We start from the raw sequence: 18,311 nt of genomic DNA, 5'->3' as shown, positions 1-18,311 counted from the left end.
TTATAAAAAAGCAAACAATAATATCATATCGAAACCCTACGAATGGAAAAGTTCTTATATTAAAATGGGAAATGACTTGCAGAAGCTAACTCTGAACCCTGTTCGACTTTAAAAACACCGTGAAACCTCGTAAGGTTGCATAATCGTGCCAGATCTTGAACGTAGCATCATTGAGCTCGTTCGAGTCCCACAGCGCCAGCGCCAGTGGTAAGCCCTCCGAAAATCCAAACAAACATCAATAGCCTTTTTAGTAAAGAAGAGTATATTGAGAAACTGTGAAATCTGGTTAATATATTCAGATTAAACGTATATACTCGAATACCTCTCTATCGGAGGCGATGCTGCTCGGGAGAGAGAACACGGGAGCGTCATGAAACGCTGCAAGTTAGCGCGAGCTAGCGAGCTGATAAATGTGTGCTGCCGCTGCTACGGTGGCCATTTTGAAACTGTGTTGTTCCAACGAAGCCAGGTCTGTTTACCTCTATTGTATGTACGTGACGGCTGCTCTAATATATAGTTTCAGCCACCGCGAGCTCATTGAGTGGGTTGTTACGGTGCTAAGCCCTCTAACCGTGTTAATTAATTTAAACTACGTCGCTGTTTTCGTTTGCTGACGTTACTTAACAGGCTGGGTAACGCTATCCGTTCGCTAACCAAGGCTAAGCTAATGTTAACCTGAGCTAAGTAACTAAGCAGAATTAGCCAGTAGCAGTTGGGACAGATCTGATAACGCTTACGATATTAGTTACCGATGAACGTTAACTGTTTAACAGCAGGGCCGTGTTGCATCGTATTTTATTGATATCCACTTCAATGTACAGCAGCACTCGGCTAAGGTCTAGCTTTTTTGAAACGTGCATGTGACGCTCGTGTGCGTTTGATCGATCGACTGCAGTGTGTGTGCACATGTCCACATGGCGTGATGATGTCGAACTGGGGGCTTTTGCACAAATATGTTGTTTCTGTCATTCATCTGGGAAGTGTTTTTCCAGTGAATGCACGTTTGTGTTTAATGTCAGTGCTGCACATTGTGGTCAGTGGCCAGCTCATTGATGTCGAGCTGTTACGTCAGTTATACGTTCACGGCAGCTCTGAGTTTGTGTGTCCGGGGATTCATTTCGTGGTATTTTTGTTTAATCTGTATGATGGTTGAAGGTTTCGTAAAACTGAAGAATCTCTGAGATTATAAACCTCAGTTTCATCCAGCATTGATCTGAGTGTCTGTTGGGATGCGCAGCAGTCTGTGGAGAAGTACAGAGGAAGAATTTGTTCGAGTTATTTTTACACTGTTATAAATAATTAATTTACCAAAGCGGGTGCAATTTTATAAAAGACTCAGCATTCAGCATACAATGTTTCCTAGTTCACAGAATCAAATGTTTCCTCATGCATCTCAAAATGTATTTTAAGTGTCTTTGAAGAAATTAGTTGTATCTTGATTGGGAAGCTATTTTGGAGTTTAGGTGTTTGCCGTTACACAGGTATATCTTTAGAAATGGAGGTTTAAATTTAATTTCTCTGTAAACTAAGTCTAATAGAACAGTCCTGCAACGTATCTGTTACAGAGAGATCAATGGACTGGTTATTTTTAAAAGCTGTCGGTTACATTTTTTATTATTTTGACGGTATTTAAAAAAATATTTTCTTCAGTGACTTGTCTGCCAATTTTTATAACAGTAAGGGTAAATTAAATATTAGAAACACATCCCAATACAAATCAACAGCCTCACTAACACACCTCCAAAATAAGCATACAGCCCAATCATTACAATTTCCATAAAGGTAGGATTTTATTTATGTATTCTTTGCAGAACTGATGTATTAATTGGTAAGCTAGGTGTATCACATATACTTGCAGTGTAAGTATTTGTGTATTTTTGAACCTGCAGAGTGTGAGATATGCGTTTCTTAATTACGGCTGTTATTCTGTATTGCAGGTCCAGTGTTGCCAGTGAACCCTCAGCGAGAAAACTTGAAAATTCCACCGCTGTGACTTCATGTGTGTGAAAAAAAACTTGAAGAAGGGAAGGAAAGACTCCTTTAACTATCTTGGATTCTCAAACGAAGGAAAGAAGTTGATTGAGCTACCTTTGGGAATTCTCTTTGGACACGTTTGATTTTTGCGGAAGAACTTTCTGGACTCGTTGAAGATTTTTGTTAAGCTTTTGAGCTTGCATATCTATGAAATCAGAGCTATACCCTTTATCTGTTTCAATCAGAAAACAGCATATAATTAAATGGGCATCTTACAAATGTGATATTAAAACGTATAAAGATAAAATCGGCATTATAATGCATTATCCAGCAGCATCTCTATTTCACTAACCAAAACTGAAAATGACGGCAATGTAACATAGGGTCTTACTTCCTGCATTGTCATGTGACTTTGAACCTTTGAGCATTATTTTTTTCAAACTCGGACAGTCTTTTTCATCAGTTTAATGAGGTGAGCAGTAGTTCTCAGTGACCTCCATCGCCAAAGAAAGGCTGTCTCTGAGCTCATTTTTCTTTTCTGCATGTGTTTCAGTCGATGCTAAAATGATTCGTTAAAGGGAGTCGACGTAAATCGTACTGGCACACAGTGTGGCAGGATAACACCGGTCTGTTTCATCTGGTGTCAAAGTGGAACTGCTGCAAATACTGCTGTCCATTTTCCAGGGCAAACAACTGAAGGACTGCTTTATTTTATGAATAACAACACAACCTTGCTTCTCCTCACCATTGGGACACATCACCTGTCAAACCAATTCATTTTGCCCGTCAGCATAAAATCCAATCAGATTTTGAGTCTTACTTCTGACAATAAGAGATAATGGCTCAAATGCATTGGTGACGGATTCAGGCCGCCTGGAACGAACTTGGACTGGAATCGCAAAGAATTCATCAGAGACGTGACTTCCACAGGAGCTGTTTGGGAATCTGGTGGGAGAACTGGTCCTTCCTAGACCTCGACCTCAACACTTCTGCTTTGAAATCTACTTCTTGCCCGGCCAGCTTTCTGGATTGCCCTTCCAGATCATTCCTGCGACCTGTTGACCCATCTCAGTGTTTCATCCTGGACGAAGGGATCTGCCTCTACTGTCAGTGCACGCACTCTGTGATCAGTGCCAACAGGCCTGAGGAACCGAGCCCAGCCGGAGCGAGAGAGGAGGCAGAGGACTTCAGAGCCACAGACTCTGGGGTAATTATACAGTTTCACCTGACTGCCTTGGCTACTGCAAACATGCATGTACTCAATAGCCATGAAATTAATTGAAACATTTTGTGGGCAGCAGATCTTCATTTTCTCACCTTGTATGCACAATGTCTTTAAAGGAACACAGAGAGCTATATAAATTGTTATCGCATACACATGTTGTAGAATATAACTTGTTATGCTGCACAAGATATTTTTCCTCCAGGCTGTCAACCAGTGATCAGCTTCACAGCGTCAGCAAGTCCGCTTTGTTGTTTTCTGCTAAGAATAACTGTTTTTGGTTCTTGAGGGAGACTTTTACGATGCACTGAATTTGTTTTTAAAAACATACACTTGCAAGAAGTTACATGAAATAAAAAATGGATGGGTGGGAAAAATCATTGTATTTGTGTTTCTGGGCGTAAATGAGACGTATCTGAGTTTTAAAGATGTCATTCCTACTTTCCTTTTCCTTTGTTAGATCCTGGCCATGAGGTTTGATGCCTCGATCCACTGACCGGAAACACTGGACCTAAATGGCGCAGCATGACTTTGTCCCTGCCTGGCTTAACTTCTCCACGCCGCAGCCTGCCAAGGTGTGTGTTTGTACACTGTATGCATTAAAGTGTGTGTGCGATTTTATAACAGGAAAAAAATGATAATTGAAATAGTCAAAGCTTGAAATTATAACGGTCAGTGTCACTGCTCTAACACTGTTTCAGTCTGTGTGTCTCTGACACCTTGAGTTTGTGTACATTGATGAAAGAAAACAAACTATTTTATTAACATCAAATGACAACTTATCATACTGGTTGAGAATTTCATGGCAGGTTTTTGTGCTTTTTGCATCCTGGCATTACTAGATCTGGAGTGACCTTTCTAAAAAGCCTTTCAGATGAATTAAAGGCTCTGATTGACTCCAACAGGAGAAACGACAATCACTGAAGCAACAACAGAGATACTTTAACTGCTGGGCATAATTTGGGATGTGGCTGCAATTTAGGGGTCTGGAAAAAAAGATGTATCTGCCACATTTAGATCAGATTGAATATTGTACGAAAACACAAATAGCCATCCGAACATATTGCCTCTGTGAGTAAAGTAGTTTGGAGGAGGGGGTGGGTTGCAAATGAAGAAGACCGAATGTTTATGAACCATTGATTTGTGTTTTTCCTTTTTAAAGAGTGTTGACTGCACATCTGAGATTGTGGCCGTGTTCAGTGTAAACTGTAAAGTTGCTCAGCAGAGCGGCCGGTCTGTGAATCCAAGACAAAGGAACGAGTGCACAGTCTCTGTCATGACTTCATCTCAATGTCTTCAGGGTTCAACCTACATCCACTCGCGGCAGTTCATTCCCTTTGTCATGTCTTTTACATTTTATTATCTTATTTCTGTATCTTGTCTCTGGGAGTTATAATGACGCTTGGCGATCGTCTGAAGGTCTAATTTAATCTTTTAACCTCCGCTTATGTCATGGATATGATTCAGATGGAGCTCGTCGTTTGCAGACAGATATGAAACACAGCTGTGTCAGTGCATTGACTTCAGGATCCTTTCCATAGCGGCACATTTCTCATGGTGGAGCATTCCAAGATTATTTTCTTAGTTTCATTCACTAAGAACAGATCCAAACTGTGGCAGTTTTCACTTTAAGGTATTGAAGGTCTCTGAGAGGAACTCGTATGGAGAGGATTTCTGCTCGTCTGCATTTCTTCACAAGATGACGTAGAAGAACAAACGTTGAGTCCTCCTGGCCTTTAGTTTAAGGATATGTGTTCTGTTCTTTTGTGTCTCATTGAAGGGTCCCACTTTGACTGACTGTCCCCTTTCGTTCCTTCTCCAGTCCCCTGCCTCCACCCTTGACAAACAAGGTGAGCCTCACCACCACGGAGACGGCAGAAACTCTGTGAGCCGCCGCCGCCACAACTCCTCTGATGGTTTCTTTAACAACGGCTCCCTGCGCGCTCCAGCAGGTAACGGTTCAGAGCAGCTTCCCTCCTGTTGTTAACTCTGCTACTGTTATTACAGAAACCCTGGGAATGGGAGCAAAAATAATGAAACCGGGATGAGTTTATGAATGGATCTGGCTGTCATGTGTCTCAAACCACCACCTGAGCTGGTTGGTTACAAAGGTTTGGTTACGCATCCTAGAGTTGAACCCTTTATTTGTTCCAGCTGGTCATGGTTACAGGTTAATCCTACTAATTGACATAATTTGCTGTGTGAAGGATGAACAGGTAGAATTTGGAGATTAATTGAATTTAGTCTTTTATTAAGCTTTCAGGGTTGAAATCATGCTGGTTTCATTTCAAACATTCAATTAGTTTAGCCAAGTAATGATAATATATTAATGTGGCTGGACTTTCACTGTGTAAAGATGATGGCAAGCGGCAAACTTGTACTTGAAGAGGACATATCTGAGGTCACCGGCTCAGAAGACGGGGCTGCTCTCGCAGTGAGCGCGGCAGCAGACAGGTGGCGCTGGAGGCCTTTTCCTTTTTCAGGCTTTCCACGTGTTGCATCTTCTGTACACCCTCACATTCAAACCAACCGTTCTCTCTTATGGTCATTATCTAGTTTCATATCTGTCGGTTGTGATTTTTTATTTTGTTTTATTGTTTGAATTGTGCAAAATAAAAAATATCTATACATTGCACATAGACGTTCCTCTGCTGACGTGTGATCTGTTCTTTCTGTGAACTAAGAATCTGTGCAATGTGATACCAGCTTTTATTTTTTGTTGCATATTCTCCTTTGTGAAATGATGCTGAAGATCCAACACACTGCTGCTGTGTGGTGAAATATCATATTTCATCCAACGGTGTTTTGTCTCCGTTTCGGCCGCATTGTTCTGGATGAATGGTTTCGTTGTGGTGATCAGTTGCACAACCAAGCAGTCGTCAATTAATCAATAACGCTTCCTGTTTTACAGGTTCTTCATCCCTTTGTCCTTCAGTCTCAGTTGTCTCATTGTTGTCCTTCACGTTACCTTTGGTGGCTCTGTGAAGCAGAAAGGCCGCTTTATGCGTCTTACTTTTGGTGTGCGGTACCAGTCCGCCATGTTGGGGAAAGAATTCTCCCCTCGTGGTTTGGACGTCGTGTATTGTCGTTGTCGGGCGGTGAGCTGAAGTGTTTCGATGAGTTCACTCAATAGCTGGTTCTGTATCCTGTGGGTGCTCTTGGTCCTTCGCTTGAGTTTGTTCTGCCAAAAGCATGAACGGTTGAACACCCCCGTAAACATCAGAGATTACCAATGCCAGTGTTAAATATTATGCTGCTTAGACCTTTCTATTTAGTTTCTGGTAGTTTTAGTAACTTTTTTTTAATGAAATGTCGATATCGACCGATCTCAATGGACAGGATAGATTAGACTGAACCGCATGATGAACTCATCAGGATTGCCACATATTTTCAATATCGCATTTTTCTGACTACCTGTTTTCCGTGTTATGTTCAGAATGAGAGGATTCAGTCTCAATAAAAAGGAATATTTTAAATTGAATATGAAATGATGAATATTATTTTCTTCAGATGTTTTTTTGTGAAAGCCGTTGATCACTGGTCTTCAGCACTAGTTCACGCACAATGACCTTATTCCTCTGCACTGTATATCTGCTCTCTCTGAAGGCGATGGATGGCAGCAGCCCTCTCTGCTCCTGAGGCATGACTCTGTGGACTCGGGGGTGGCCAAAGGGGGGCATGGTGGGCTGGCAGGGGGATCCTGTTGGAAGGAAAGCCCCAGCTGGCATGGAGCGCAGCGGGGGGCCCCGGACGGCCACCACCACCAGGGACGCCACCCCAAGCGGTTAGGAGTCGACAGGGACAGGCAGGTGGGGCACCGGCAGCGCAATGGCAACTTTCATCCCCGCAAGGGAACCTCGTACCAGGACAAGTTCCCCAACGAGGAACGCAAAGACGGCAAGGACGACAAGCTGAAGTTTGTGGAAGAGGACTTTGTGAGTAGAGAACCTTGATGGAGTTTTCTTTAACATGCCACTGACCTTAACATCGTTGTTTAATGTCTGTTGCGCTGTGGAATGATGAGATACTTTGAGTCAGCGAGATGGATTGTTTCGTAAAGAAATTTCCAAATTCTGTCAGCTCTGAAGAAAGAATGTATTTTAAGAAGATTGTGTCAAAACTATTGCTTGAAACATTTTCCATTTTCTCCCCACATTTAAGACATGATACAAAATGTACTCGATTACATCACAAGAGTTTCCTTTATCTGATCCATCAGACTCAATCCTGATGACAACATGCTCAGACGCTTGACTGTTAATCTAACTTGAATATGTAAAATGTGAATGCTCCGGTATTTAATGCAGGGGTTTCTCTTTCTAGCCTTCCCTCAACCCTGAAACAACTGGAAAGCCTGGGACTCCGATGCGAGCAGTGGCTCCCCATGCTGGAGTGTGGGGTAAGGACGCCCCGTCCAGATTTGAATAAAGAAGAGACGACTAAAATATTTCAGCTCTGTTTAACATCTCATCCTCAACTTTGTAACATTTCCTCATTTTTGTGTTCCAGAAAATCCCCCTAGTGGCAAACAGATGGTGTCCAAAATGCTGGTCATTAAGAAGGTTTCCAAGGAGGACTCCAGCACAGCCTTCTCTGCTGGGTTCGCCACTGCCGGCGTCTTGCCCATCAATGGCAACAAAGTTCCCATTTCAGGCTCCAGCATCTACAAGAACCTGGTCCCAAAGCCTGCTGTGGTGCCCACCAAGGTAGCACTGCTGCGATGTGTCAAACCATCTCAACAGCTTGAAGATGAGCACTTCTGTGATTAGCACTTCTTCTCGAATGCCAGTTCTGCAGTCGCCATGCGGAGATCGAAGCCATCTCTTAGTTTGTGAAACGCACGTGTCCCTTTTTTTTGTTCCAGAGCACCCAGTGGAAATCCGGCGGTAGAGAGATCATCAAGTCTGGGCTTCACATGCCAGGCCGAGATTCAGTCTTCACCAGCCCCGTCTCTGCAGCCAAACCCAGCACCCCAGTCAGTGCACCACAGCACAACACCCACAAAGAGGTAGGGAATGGACTCCGGAATAACTTTGTCTGTCATTACGACCGACATTCAGGAAAGTTCCAACCCCAACGTGATGCAGCAGTTTAGTCAGACTTCCGACAAACATGTACAAGTGCACGGCAAGCAAACTTGTAAAGTTAAAATGTAGCATCGTTAAACTCTTGAGCCCTTATGGCTGCATGCGTGGCTGCTTGAGTAAATCACCGGTTTTATCGAAACATAGTAATTATGTGTCGGTGTGGTTTTTGACTGAGATGCTGCAGTGCATGTGCTGTGCGCTGTAGTGAAATGTTGTGAACTATGAGAGGGGTTGGACTGTCCTCGTGACCAGATTACGATTCACCTGTCAATGATTCGAATGCACCTCCAAGCAGTTGGATAAATGTGAACCCTCTTTCTATTTAAAAAGTACTTTTTAAACTGTTAGTCAGTCTTTAATATAAAAAGCGTCACATTTGTAATGCCAGTATCCATGTGAGCCGCCCCTGAATCCGTCTGCGGTGCATGGCGAGTGCAGTCATCTGATATTTTCACATAGCAGCTACAGGACGAGGCACTAAATAATAATAAATAATAATGGATTCCATTTGTACGGCACTCCTCATCCTAGAATCTCAGAGTGCCACAGAGCCAGTACATAGTTAAAACTATAGTAAAAAAGGAATATTTGACACTTGTCATAAAACTCAACTCAAAGACATAAACGCCTTTCTAAATAATAATAATAATACATAACATTTCTATAGCGCTTTTCATAATTCTCAAAGACGCTTTACAACACATAATTTAAAAAATCCTAAAAGCTATGCATTAAAAATTACAAACAAAAAAAACCGATAAAAGCAAATAAGAACGTTCAGAGCACACAATCACACATTAAAAGCAGTTTTGAACAGGTGGGTTTTGATTAGTGATTTAAACGATGAGAGTTCGGTGCAGTCACGGATGATTTTGGGGAGAGAGTTCCAGAGGGAGGGGGCAGAGATGGAGAAGGCTCTGTCACCCCATGTCCGGTGTAAATAAAAAGGTTTTTAGGCCAGTCTTAAGAGTCCAGTGTCTGCGTTGCCCTTAGGCGGTCAGGGAGACTGTTCCATAAGCGGGACACTGCTGAGCAGAAGGCCCGGTCGCCCATGGCTTTCACTTCCTGAATGCCTATGGCGGCTAGCAAACGGTTAAAAGAAACGCATCAGAAAGTAACACCTGAACATGCTGTACGGGAAAACTGACGACTGCAAATGTCCACTGCCCAAATGGATTTCATAGTTGATCCAAAAAAGTTACGTCTCTTCTTTTAATGGCTTCTGCCGGTCCCCCTCTCCCTTCCTGTGATGCCGTCACTCCTCCAGCACCCTTCCAGCACGACTCCTCCCATAGACATTGCCCCATCGAGGCTGAAGCTAATGCGGCGCGGTCCGGACCGCAAGAGCGAGTTCCTGCGAGCTCTGAAAGACGAGGGCGCTGGCGAGCCGGTGACGAGCAGCAGCCCCGGAACATCGGGAGAGGTAGGCAGCCGTTGGACTGGAGTTTCATCAACTTTACTCGGCACCTTTTTCTTTCTCTTTTGTTAATGTGAGTGAATGAGGGACATGCTTCTCTTCTTTTCCCTCGACTGAAACGTTCATGTACCGGCTCTCCTTAAGTGCTGCCTTCAACTGCGACATATTTCACATGCTGCACTCGACTGTGTTGCAATTGGAAATTGCTCCGTAAATGTTTGTAAGTGTGTTGTGTTGCCGTGTGAATCTGTTCAGGGGGAAAGCAGCACCCCCGAGCCCAAAGCCTACAGGGAGGAAGTCTGCCACGAGAACGGTGTGTCCTCCTCCCTCAGTGACTCAGACACTGAACACCTGTCCAGTTCCCTGGAGGCAGAGCACAGGTAGGTCACCGCCAACGAGCTTCTAAACCCAAACACACACACACTCTCTCACAACGATCCACTTAGCAGAACATTGCAATGCTTTTTTTAAGGTTGCTGAAGGCCATGGGCTGGCAGGAATACCCAGAAAATGATGACAACTTCCAGCCTCTGACTGAGGACGAGCTGAGAGAGTTCCAGACTAAAACTGAACAGGTGAGCTCGGATCACAGAGCTTGTGTTCCCGGAACACCTTGTGTTGGTTTTGGTCCTAACTCCTTGTGTCCTTTCCACCAGCTGAAGAGGAACGGCATGCAGAGTAACGGAGGTCTCCCAAGGGCGCGAGGTGTGACCCTCCACTTCACCCCCTGGAGGAGTGTGGCCGAGGCGAACGTCGAGGAGGGCTCCGAGTCTGAAACTAGTAGCAGCAGCCAGACCTCTGACGACGAGGACTGTATCAAATCCTAACGTGGCTTTACGGAACAAAGAAAAACATCAACAACACAAATGCCAACAAAACATCCCAGCAAGCAATCCCCCCTCTTCCTCTCATCTCTGTTTTTAGAGCACCATTTTGAATTTATTTTGTTGATTTGTTTTTGTTTTTTGTTGTCATTCTTGCACAAGGGAAAAACCAATCATATCCCAGTGAAGGGGGAGATTCCTGCTCCGCCAGACGTCGTTTTCCCTGCGTTTCCTCCTTCACTGCAGTCCCGGTCCTCGTTGACCCCCACCTTCCCATCCCTTCTTTTTTCTTCCTCGCTTTGTGGAACTGACGTGTTCATCAAGAAAAGAAGGGCAATGAATGCACACTTGATTCTGCTTTAAACAGACTAACTCATTTCATTGATGATGCTGATGACACATTATTAATGATATTAATAAAAATTGGTTCCTGACAAGCTGATATGTTTCAATATGAATCTGGCTCCTGTGGTGTTTGAGTCAACATGTGATTCACTTTGTGTAGATGATTTTTTTTGAATGAAGATGATGAATGTTCACTAAAATGCTTTGTCTTTTTTTAAAGATGCTGTTACGTCATCTCTTGCCAAGAAAACGTTTTCTGCTAAAATGTTATCGTATGGAATATGCCTGGTGCCTATATTTAGCCTCGCTCCAAGAGAAAAGAAAGAGCAGCGAAATGATGTGTAGATAATGTAGAACAAAGCCACATGTTGGTCCGCAAACATTTTTGCAATGACATTTATAAACTAATTTGGTTTTGTGGAAAACAAACTACTGTTGATTTATTGGGATTGAATATATTTAGGTGGAGGAAAAAAGTAAAGCTACTGCAGAATAGAGTTGTTAAAGTTGGACCAGAGCCCTTATTGGACCTGGAAATGTTGCTCTTTTGAAAAGTGTTTCTCAAAGTCCAACAATAAATACAATTCAGGCAAAAAGATTTCTCTGCAAACTCACGAGCCCAGTCATCAACTGAGACTCAGACACGGGCCCAAAGGTCCACTGAGACTCAGACACGGGCCCAAAGGTCCACTGAGACTCAGACACGGGCCCAAAGGTCCACTGAGACTCAGACACGGGCCCAAAGGTCCTCTGAGACAGACACGGGCCCAAAGGTCCACTGAGACTCAGACACGGGCCCAAAGGTCCACTGAGACTCAGACACGGGCCCAGTTGTCCTCTGAGACTCAGACACGGGCCCAAAGGTCCTCTGAGACTCAGACACGGGCCCAGTTGTCCTCTGAGACTCAGACACGGGCCCAGTTGTCCTCTGAGACTCAGACACGGGCCCAGTCCCAATCTTCACACTCACTGAGGGTTCGAGTGTCCAGTGTTTGGATGCTTTTGCAGACATGTTGGCCCAAAGCCACCTCAGGCCTTAAACCCTCAGGGATTTACTGACCTGGTCACCCGAGTGTGAGAGGCTGTAAGGGCGTGAGAATATTATGTATTTATTTCATAGATATGTCATACTTCCTGTTGTGACCGTCTTCCAGGCTTTCCTCGAGATGAAGATATTTGAATAATCGATTTACTCGTTTTTATCAAAACAGCTTCAATGACGAAACTGAATGTTTGAATGTCGTATAATCTGTTTCTTACGTATCATCTTTAATCCTGAATGTTGTGAGTACAGTAATCCGCCAGGATGAATAGGCACGCGTCGTCCTCTTTGTTTACCTTTCATTAGGTCTCCTTGTTTCCACGTGCTTAACGGCACATTGCTGTGAATTGTGGGTAATATGTCTGGCAAAGTCTGCAGAAATGCGGATTTAAGGAAAGGGTTCGTAAAGAGTTCAACATCTGTGCGAGCCCAAAACCAGCGGATGATTGCACAGGCGCATAACTAAACCCTCGCGGGAGCGCGCCTCGAAGCTCGCGAGTGGAGATCTGACGTTAGAGCCCACGTGACCACTTTTCTGCGCAGGTCCACGAGTTCAAGTAGGAGACGTTTAAAACAAAACAAAAAGGACGGCACGTGTGAGTGGAGCCTCCATTACATTGTTTTAAAGATGGAACAAAACAAAAAAAACATGAACGCAGATTATAAAAAGAAACTATTTCACACCCTGGTTTATTCAAGCATTTCTTTACATTTTGTTATTGAAGCAGTTGACAGTAAACTGATTTGTTAAATGCCTCCTCTTGTAAGGCAAGATCCTGGAGGACAAATCAGGAATTTAAAAGTATAAAATACCCACAATTGTTCATAACTTTACACGTCCAAGTGACGTCCCATTTGTAGTTCTACCACTTCAGCCTTTCACCAGGTGAAGTCAGTCAGTCCCTGAGGGCCTTAGGGGGTGACATTGGGATTGGGCCCCGGACCAGTGGCCCCATGTTTGTATTAATACTTGGTGTGATGAGTTAAAGCACCACAGTGAAGTGAGAAGCAACACATTGGCGTCACATTACTATGAATTGTGGATAATTCCCCTATGCAAAGTCAGCATACAATGTTGATTTACAGAATGGGTTCACAAAGGGTTAAAAATGTCTGTCAGTCTCAAACACTCAACGATTTGACAAGACAGAACTAAATCCTCACAGATTTAGCGAGAATGCGCCCATAAGATCCAGCAGGGTGGCGATTGGGCCTCCGGACACATCAGGATGCTGGTGAAGTCATTTCCAGGTTGAAACCATCTCCATTCATTTTTAGCCACGTATTCTTTGTGTCGGGCAGTTTAATTATACGAGACGCCTTTGCAGAATGAGCAACTCGTGATCAAAAGGTTCATGACATAATATTCTTTATTGAACTTTAAAGGTTACACATGTTATCAAACACTGACATCACAACAGGTATAGAAAAAGACACAAATATTTACAGCAGCAAACAAGTGACGCAATAGTAAGAACTCATCGTGTTGGTGAATCGCATCTTGGGTGGAGGCAAAAAAGTTCATCTTCACTGACTGCAAGAAAATTAGTTTGAGTTACTCTCAACAGCAAAAAAAAACAACTCAACATTAAAGCTTTTATTGTTTTGGGCTATAAATGGTTGAAGCAGCGTTAAACACTGCGTCTCTCACCTCTTGACCTCCGTACTGTCAGCGTATCCATTAGAGTCTTCGGTGGCTTCGTGAACATCGTCGGCCTGTCCGTCGTTCTGCTTCATCTTCTTCACCTCCTTCACTGGACTCTCCTCTGGTTTCCTCTGAAACAGACACGTTCATGCAAATAAGACAATTGTGCACTGCAATTTATTTTCAGATTCCATTTATCAATAATAAAAAACATCGAGCTCCCTCACCTTCTTCCTGACCAGGTGGGAGATGTCTGAGACCGGAGCTTTGGAGGAGAGTTCTTTGGTCGATCCGACTGCGCTGGTTGACGTGCTGTTAAACTGGGTCGATGGCAGAATTCAAGACGTGTCACTACTTACCAAAGTCAAAAAAAATTTAGCCAAACCAATTACTCTGTAGGCAATACCGTCATCTAATAAACAGTCTTCACTCATCTTCACGACAGACGCTCCAGAGTATGAGACTTACCGTTGCGCTGGATGAGGAGTCGTCTTTCTGCACAGTGGAGAGGGGGAATGCAGAGGAAGAGGAGCCTCCATCCTGACAGGTACATTAAAGCCAGAAACAAGCTCGTTAACAATTGATCCTGTCGATTTACACCTGCAGTAAGTCTAAAGTGCGTCGAGTGGAACAGTGATGTGCCCCCTGTGAAATGTTTACAGCCAAGCACCCTGAACAAGCGCAACGCATTTATGGGTTGAAAAAAATATGTAATACACAGCGCTGGGCCATCAGTGTCTGATTTAGACTAAAAGATATCAAATTAAGTTTATGAACTCATATTTACATTTAATTGAAAAATTATTAAATAACTAAAGGATTTTTTAATGGATACTAAAGTTTAAATATATTTAGAAAAATCTCACGTACCCGCTGGGTACACGTAGCCCTATTTGAGAACCACTGGAGTAAAATACATCATATGTGGATCTTCTAGTTTAAATGTAGAATGTTGCCAGAAACTTCCCAGTTGAAATGACCAACTTCCGGCCTCAAAGCATTTCGAGCGCCAAGACAAACAAAACCATGGCTGACCGTCACAAACTGAACTCAGCAGTGCCGTCTTTCTAAACTTACCGGCGCAGCCTTCCCATCCTCAGCAGCCGTGCTGGTCATCTTCAGGCACTCTGCGGCGTCCTCCACCTTCTCCTGGATTTCTGGCAGCAGAGCCTTCAGCTCCTCCATCTCCTGCCTCTTGTCTGGCAGAGCATCCGGACCCTCGGCCCCGTCGAGCATCTCCTGCAGTCTGTCTGCCGGACAAAGTGAGAACGTTGGCATACCAACGGCTTCAAAGACCGAGGCTGTGATCGCTTCAGCCGCTTACCCAGCCGTCTCCTTATGACAGAGATGGAGCTCCTCAGCGCCTCGATGGCCTGGCTGTACTGGACATCCAAGCTGTAGGTCAGCCCGAGCTGGTAGTGAGTCTCAGCCAGCAGGCGGCTGTCGGAGTCCAGGTGCTTCACCTGCAGCTTCAGACACTCCCGGAAATCCTCCAACGCCTGAGTGTAATTTCCTAAAAGACAGGCAGCAACTCAAGACACTTTTCTCAAGAAAGGCAATAAGGAATATTTAAAAACAGGTTCAGGTTCTTTCAGGTATTTTAGTTTAGTTTTCATTGACTTAAGATTGTTACTAGTCTTGTGTGATTTTTTTTTAACTTTCCACCATTTCTTTTTACATCTGTCATTTGTGATGCCGTCATGGCCAGGACTGCTTTGGAAATTAGATTTTTTTTTTAATCTCATTGGGACTATCCTGGCGTGCCTCACTGATGAGTCATTCAGCAATCTGTTGGTACCTGATTCAGAAGAAACTTCCCCCAGTTTCAAGTGAGACTGGGCCGCCATGAGTTGATCCTCTTCAGTCTCTTTCCTTGTTTCATGAAAAAGGATTCACAAGTTAACATGAAGGCTGTAGCTTAGAGACCATAATATTTTGATCAGTAAACCATTACCTTTTGTAGATGTGTTTAGCTACTTCCAACATCTCCCAGGCAAGCTGCAGGTTGCCCACCTCCTCCTCCTCGTCACTGTCCTGAAAAGAACAACAGATTTAAAATCCAACACTTAAAATCACCCAGTCAGTCATTTTGAAGTGTGCTCGAGTCGATTGGTCAAGTACCTTTTCAGCAGCACCATCTTCTTCTTCACCTTGCTCTTCTGCATCAGCCTCCATTTCTGCATCATCACCGTCTTCCTCCTCACCATCTGAACCATCAGTATCAATAACATGCGTTTAGATATTACAACCATCAGAAAGCTATTTGCAATCAAGGTCTGAAGTTGAAGAGAGAAAGGTCACCTTCTAGTTCATCCTTCTCGTCTCCCGATTTCTCGGCTTCCTTGTCGTTTTCTTCCACGTCTTCAGTCGAGTCACATTTGCCGGTTTCCCCCTCATCTTTCCCTTTCTCTGCAGTGTTTTGTTGCTCATCACCAGCCTCAGACTTTTCTGCATCACCCTTCTCTTCCTCCTTGCTCTGCTTCCCATCGGCATCCTCATTTTTCCTCTCTGCCATGGCGTCGTACACCTGCTCCCTCAGCTCATCTCTGGTCTTCTCTGTAGAAGTTAGAGGAGACTGTTATGAGGAGCAGTGCAACAGAGAAACAAACAACCACTGGTCAAATGGCACACAAAAAAGGTTCTCACCATCAATGTTTTCTGTGCTGTCAACATTTGAGTCTTTGGGTTTCTCTTCACCCTCCTCCTCCTCTTCTTCTTCTGGTACTCCTTCCAGAGCATTACCGAGGACTGAGTTCTCCATCCTACAACAAAAGTGGCAGTTAGCTCTGCATTTCTACACATTCCGTGAATGCAAAAGAAACAATGCAACGTAGCCTAGCAGAAGACTTTACCGAGCCAAATCCAGCAGCGCTTTCCCACACCAGTAGAAAGCCTCTCCACACTCGTCTGCCGTGTCTCCATACTTCTTAGCACTGAAGGAGAACAATTACATTGTAATGTCAGATTAAAAATCATTATAAAAGCACACCTGGCAAGCACAGTATATTGCATTTGCAAAACAGCTGCATACAGTTTCCATCAATTGAGTAATAAGCTTTAAACTGCCATTAAAGCCCCTCAAAGGCTGTTTGGAAGATGAAATTCATTCTGCTCAGTTTTCTTCTCCCATTTACACAATAATGTTTCCCGGTCTGAAAGTTTACCAACCCTCCTTCGGAAAAATAAACTGCAACTGCAAACAACAAAAGTTGTGAGACTCATAATAGTCAAGCACAATATTCCAATTAGTCACCTTAACTGTTATTGGATTACTATTGGGGCTTGATACTAACGTTTTCCTCACGGTGATCATTATCAGAATAATCTGAAAATACGTTTCTTTTTCCTTCTTCCTGTCGTTGTTCGTTTAAAGCTAGCTAGCTGCAGCTGAGTGACTTAATAAGAAGCGTTTTAAGTTGGATCGGTTTCTATTGTCAGACAGTCGAACTCACAGCATGCCGCAGGCCTCCTGCAGGGCGCCCACCGCCTCGACCACCTTTCCCATCACCAGGTGCTTCTTGCCCGTGCCGATTAGCTTGTTGGCCTCCTCCATTATCGCTGAACTGGACACACAAAAAATGACTTTTCAACTCGACTTCACACACCACACCAACACACCAACACACCAACCGCCGAACCGTTGCACCCGTATATATTTTCAACTGATAACATTCTGTGTGGAAATCACAGTCTAATATTATGTATGTATAAATATACATACGTTTTCCGATAGATGTCAATTGAACGTTAAAAGCAGTTGGTTTGTCTCGGCAGCTTGTCACTCCTGGTGCTCAGCGTAACTACTCCGTTGTTTCAATTTGGCGCGAAATATTCCGCCTTTTCCGGTGGATTTCCGTGCTTGTAAACCAGCGCGAGCTCATTCTTAAAGGTACAGAGCAAAGTCAGACGACGAGTTGATTACAAGAGCCCTACACCTGCGAGTGTACCCGAGCGATCTGGGTCTCTAATATCTAAACACATAAGACAGTCTGTTGCACTCGTATAGTGTTCACAATTAAATACAAATTACATTGGGAAATCCTTAATATAATCAATACTTACACAATCGTGAAATAATCAATACATTATGATGTCTCAGAAAAACAGCCTTTTTAATGGTTTGTTTATATTTTATTCAGATTATTTTTTGATAACGCAGCCTGTTATTTCACGTCAGCGGTTTTTCTAAACGTCTTTTTTCTGTCAAGACAAACAAGGCAGAGACAGTTAAATATATAATTCATATGGCGAGAATTAGTAGAGCTGCAATAATATGTTATTGTGAGAATTAATGATTAGAATTGAGAATTGTACAAATATATATGATTCTTTCCAAGTCATGTTTTTACTCTTTGCTTTTTAATTTTATTTGTTTTTAAGTTTTTTTATTTGATACTGAGCATGTTGGGTAACTGTATGCAACTGTTTTATTAAAACTGTTCAGTATAATATAATAGAAATGTGTTAGTCGTGTGTGCGCGCGCGTGTGTTTACATCGTGCTGCTGTCATGTCCTGCTGCGAGGGGCAGGGATGCAGCTCCTTTCTGAACACCTCCTGCTGGCTCCACTGTGTCGCTGCCTCATGGAGACAAGTCTGGGCCTGGCATCCAATCAACCTCACACTGAGACGATCACACTTAACCCTCCTCAAATTGTCATTATTAGAGACAACAGCTATAATTTCCCGGTGAAATCTACCAACACAGCAAACCACAGCTCGTTTAGCACACATTTCTTGCAGGAAATCAGCTTGAG

The 18,311-nt window shown here is 43.5% G+C and overlaps 2 protein-coding genes across 2 annotated transcripts; one reads left to right on the top strand and one right to left on the bottom strand.

The window, feature by feature from the left end:
- Positions 1–223: 223 nt before the first annotated feature.
- gpbp1l1 (GC-rich promoter binding protein 1-like 1) lies at positions 224–10,982 on the top strand. The gene is made up of 12 exons (XM_056420641.1): positions 224–469; positions 1,938–3,181; positions 3,657–3,771; positions 5,019–5,148; positions 6,803–7,131; positions 7,520–7,595; positions 7,706–7,902; positions 8,061–8,204; positions 9,551–9,706; positions 9,956–10,080; positions 10,173–10,275; positions 10,357–10,982. The coding sequence occupies exons 3-12, from the start codon at positions 3,712–3,714 to the stop codon at positions 10,525–10,527; spliced, it is 1,491 nt and encodes a 496-aa protein (XP_056276616.1). The 5' UTR covers positions 224–469; positions 1,938–3,181; positions 3,657–3,711; the 3' UTR covers positions 10,528–10,982.
- A 2,281-nt stretch (positions 10,983–13,263) lies between these two features.
- On the bottom strand, positions 13,264–17,402 carry LOC130197767 (nuclear autoantigenic sperm protein-like). Its single transcript, XM_056420643.1, has 14 exons — positions 17,278–17,402; positions 17,009–17,119; positions 16,409–16,489; positions 16,203–16,318; positions 15,858–16,112; positions 15,678–15,763; positions 15,511–15,590; positions 15,355–15,428; positions 14,881–15,069; positions 14,634–14,806; positions 14,025–14,096; positions 13,784–13,876; positions 13,563–13,687; positions 13,264–13,445 (listed from the first exon to the last, which is right to left on the bottom strand). Exons 2-14 carry the CDS (start codon positions 17,107–17,109, stop codon positions 13,439–13,441), a joined length of 1,452 nt encoding a protein of 483 aa, XP_056276618.1. The 5' UTR covers positions 17,110–17,119; positions 17,278–17,402; the 3' UTR covers positions 13,264–13,438.
- Positions 17,403–18,311: the final 909 nt, after the last annotated feature.

Source organism: Pseudoliparis swirei, chromosome 8 (genome assembly GCF_029220125.1).
Source record: "Pseudoliparis swirei isolate HS2019 ecotype Mariana Trench chromosome 8, NWPU_hadal_v1, whole genome shotgun sequence".
Classification (NCBI taxonomy): Eukaryota; Metazoa; Chordata; class Actinopteri; order Perciformes; family Liparidae; genus Pseudoliparis; species Pseudoliparis swirei.
This window is presented reverse-complemented; position numbering and strand designations above follow the sequence as displayed.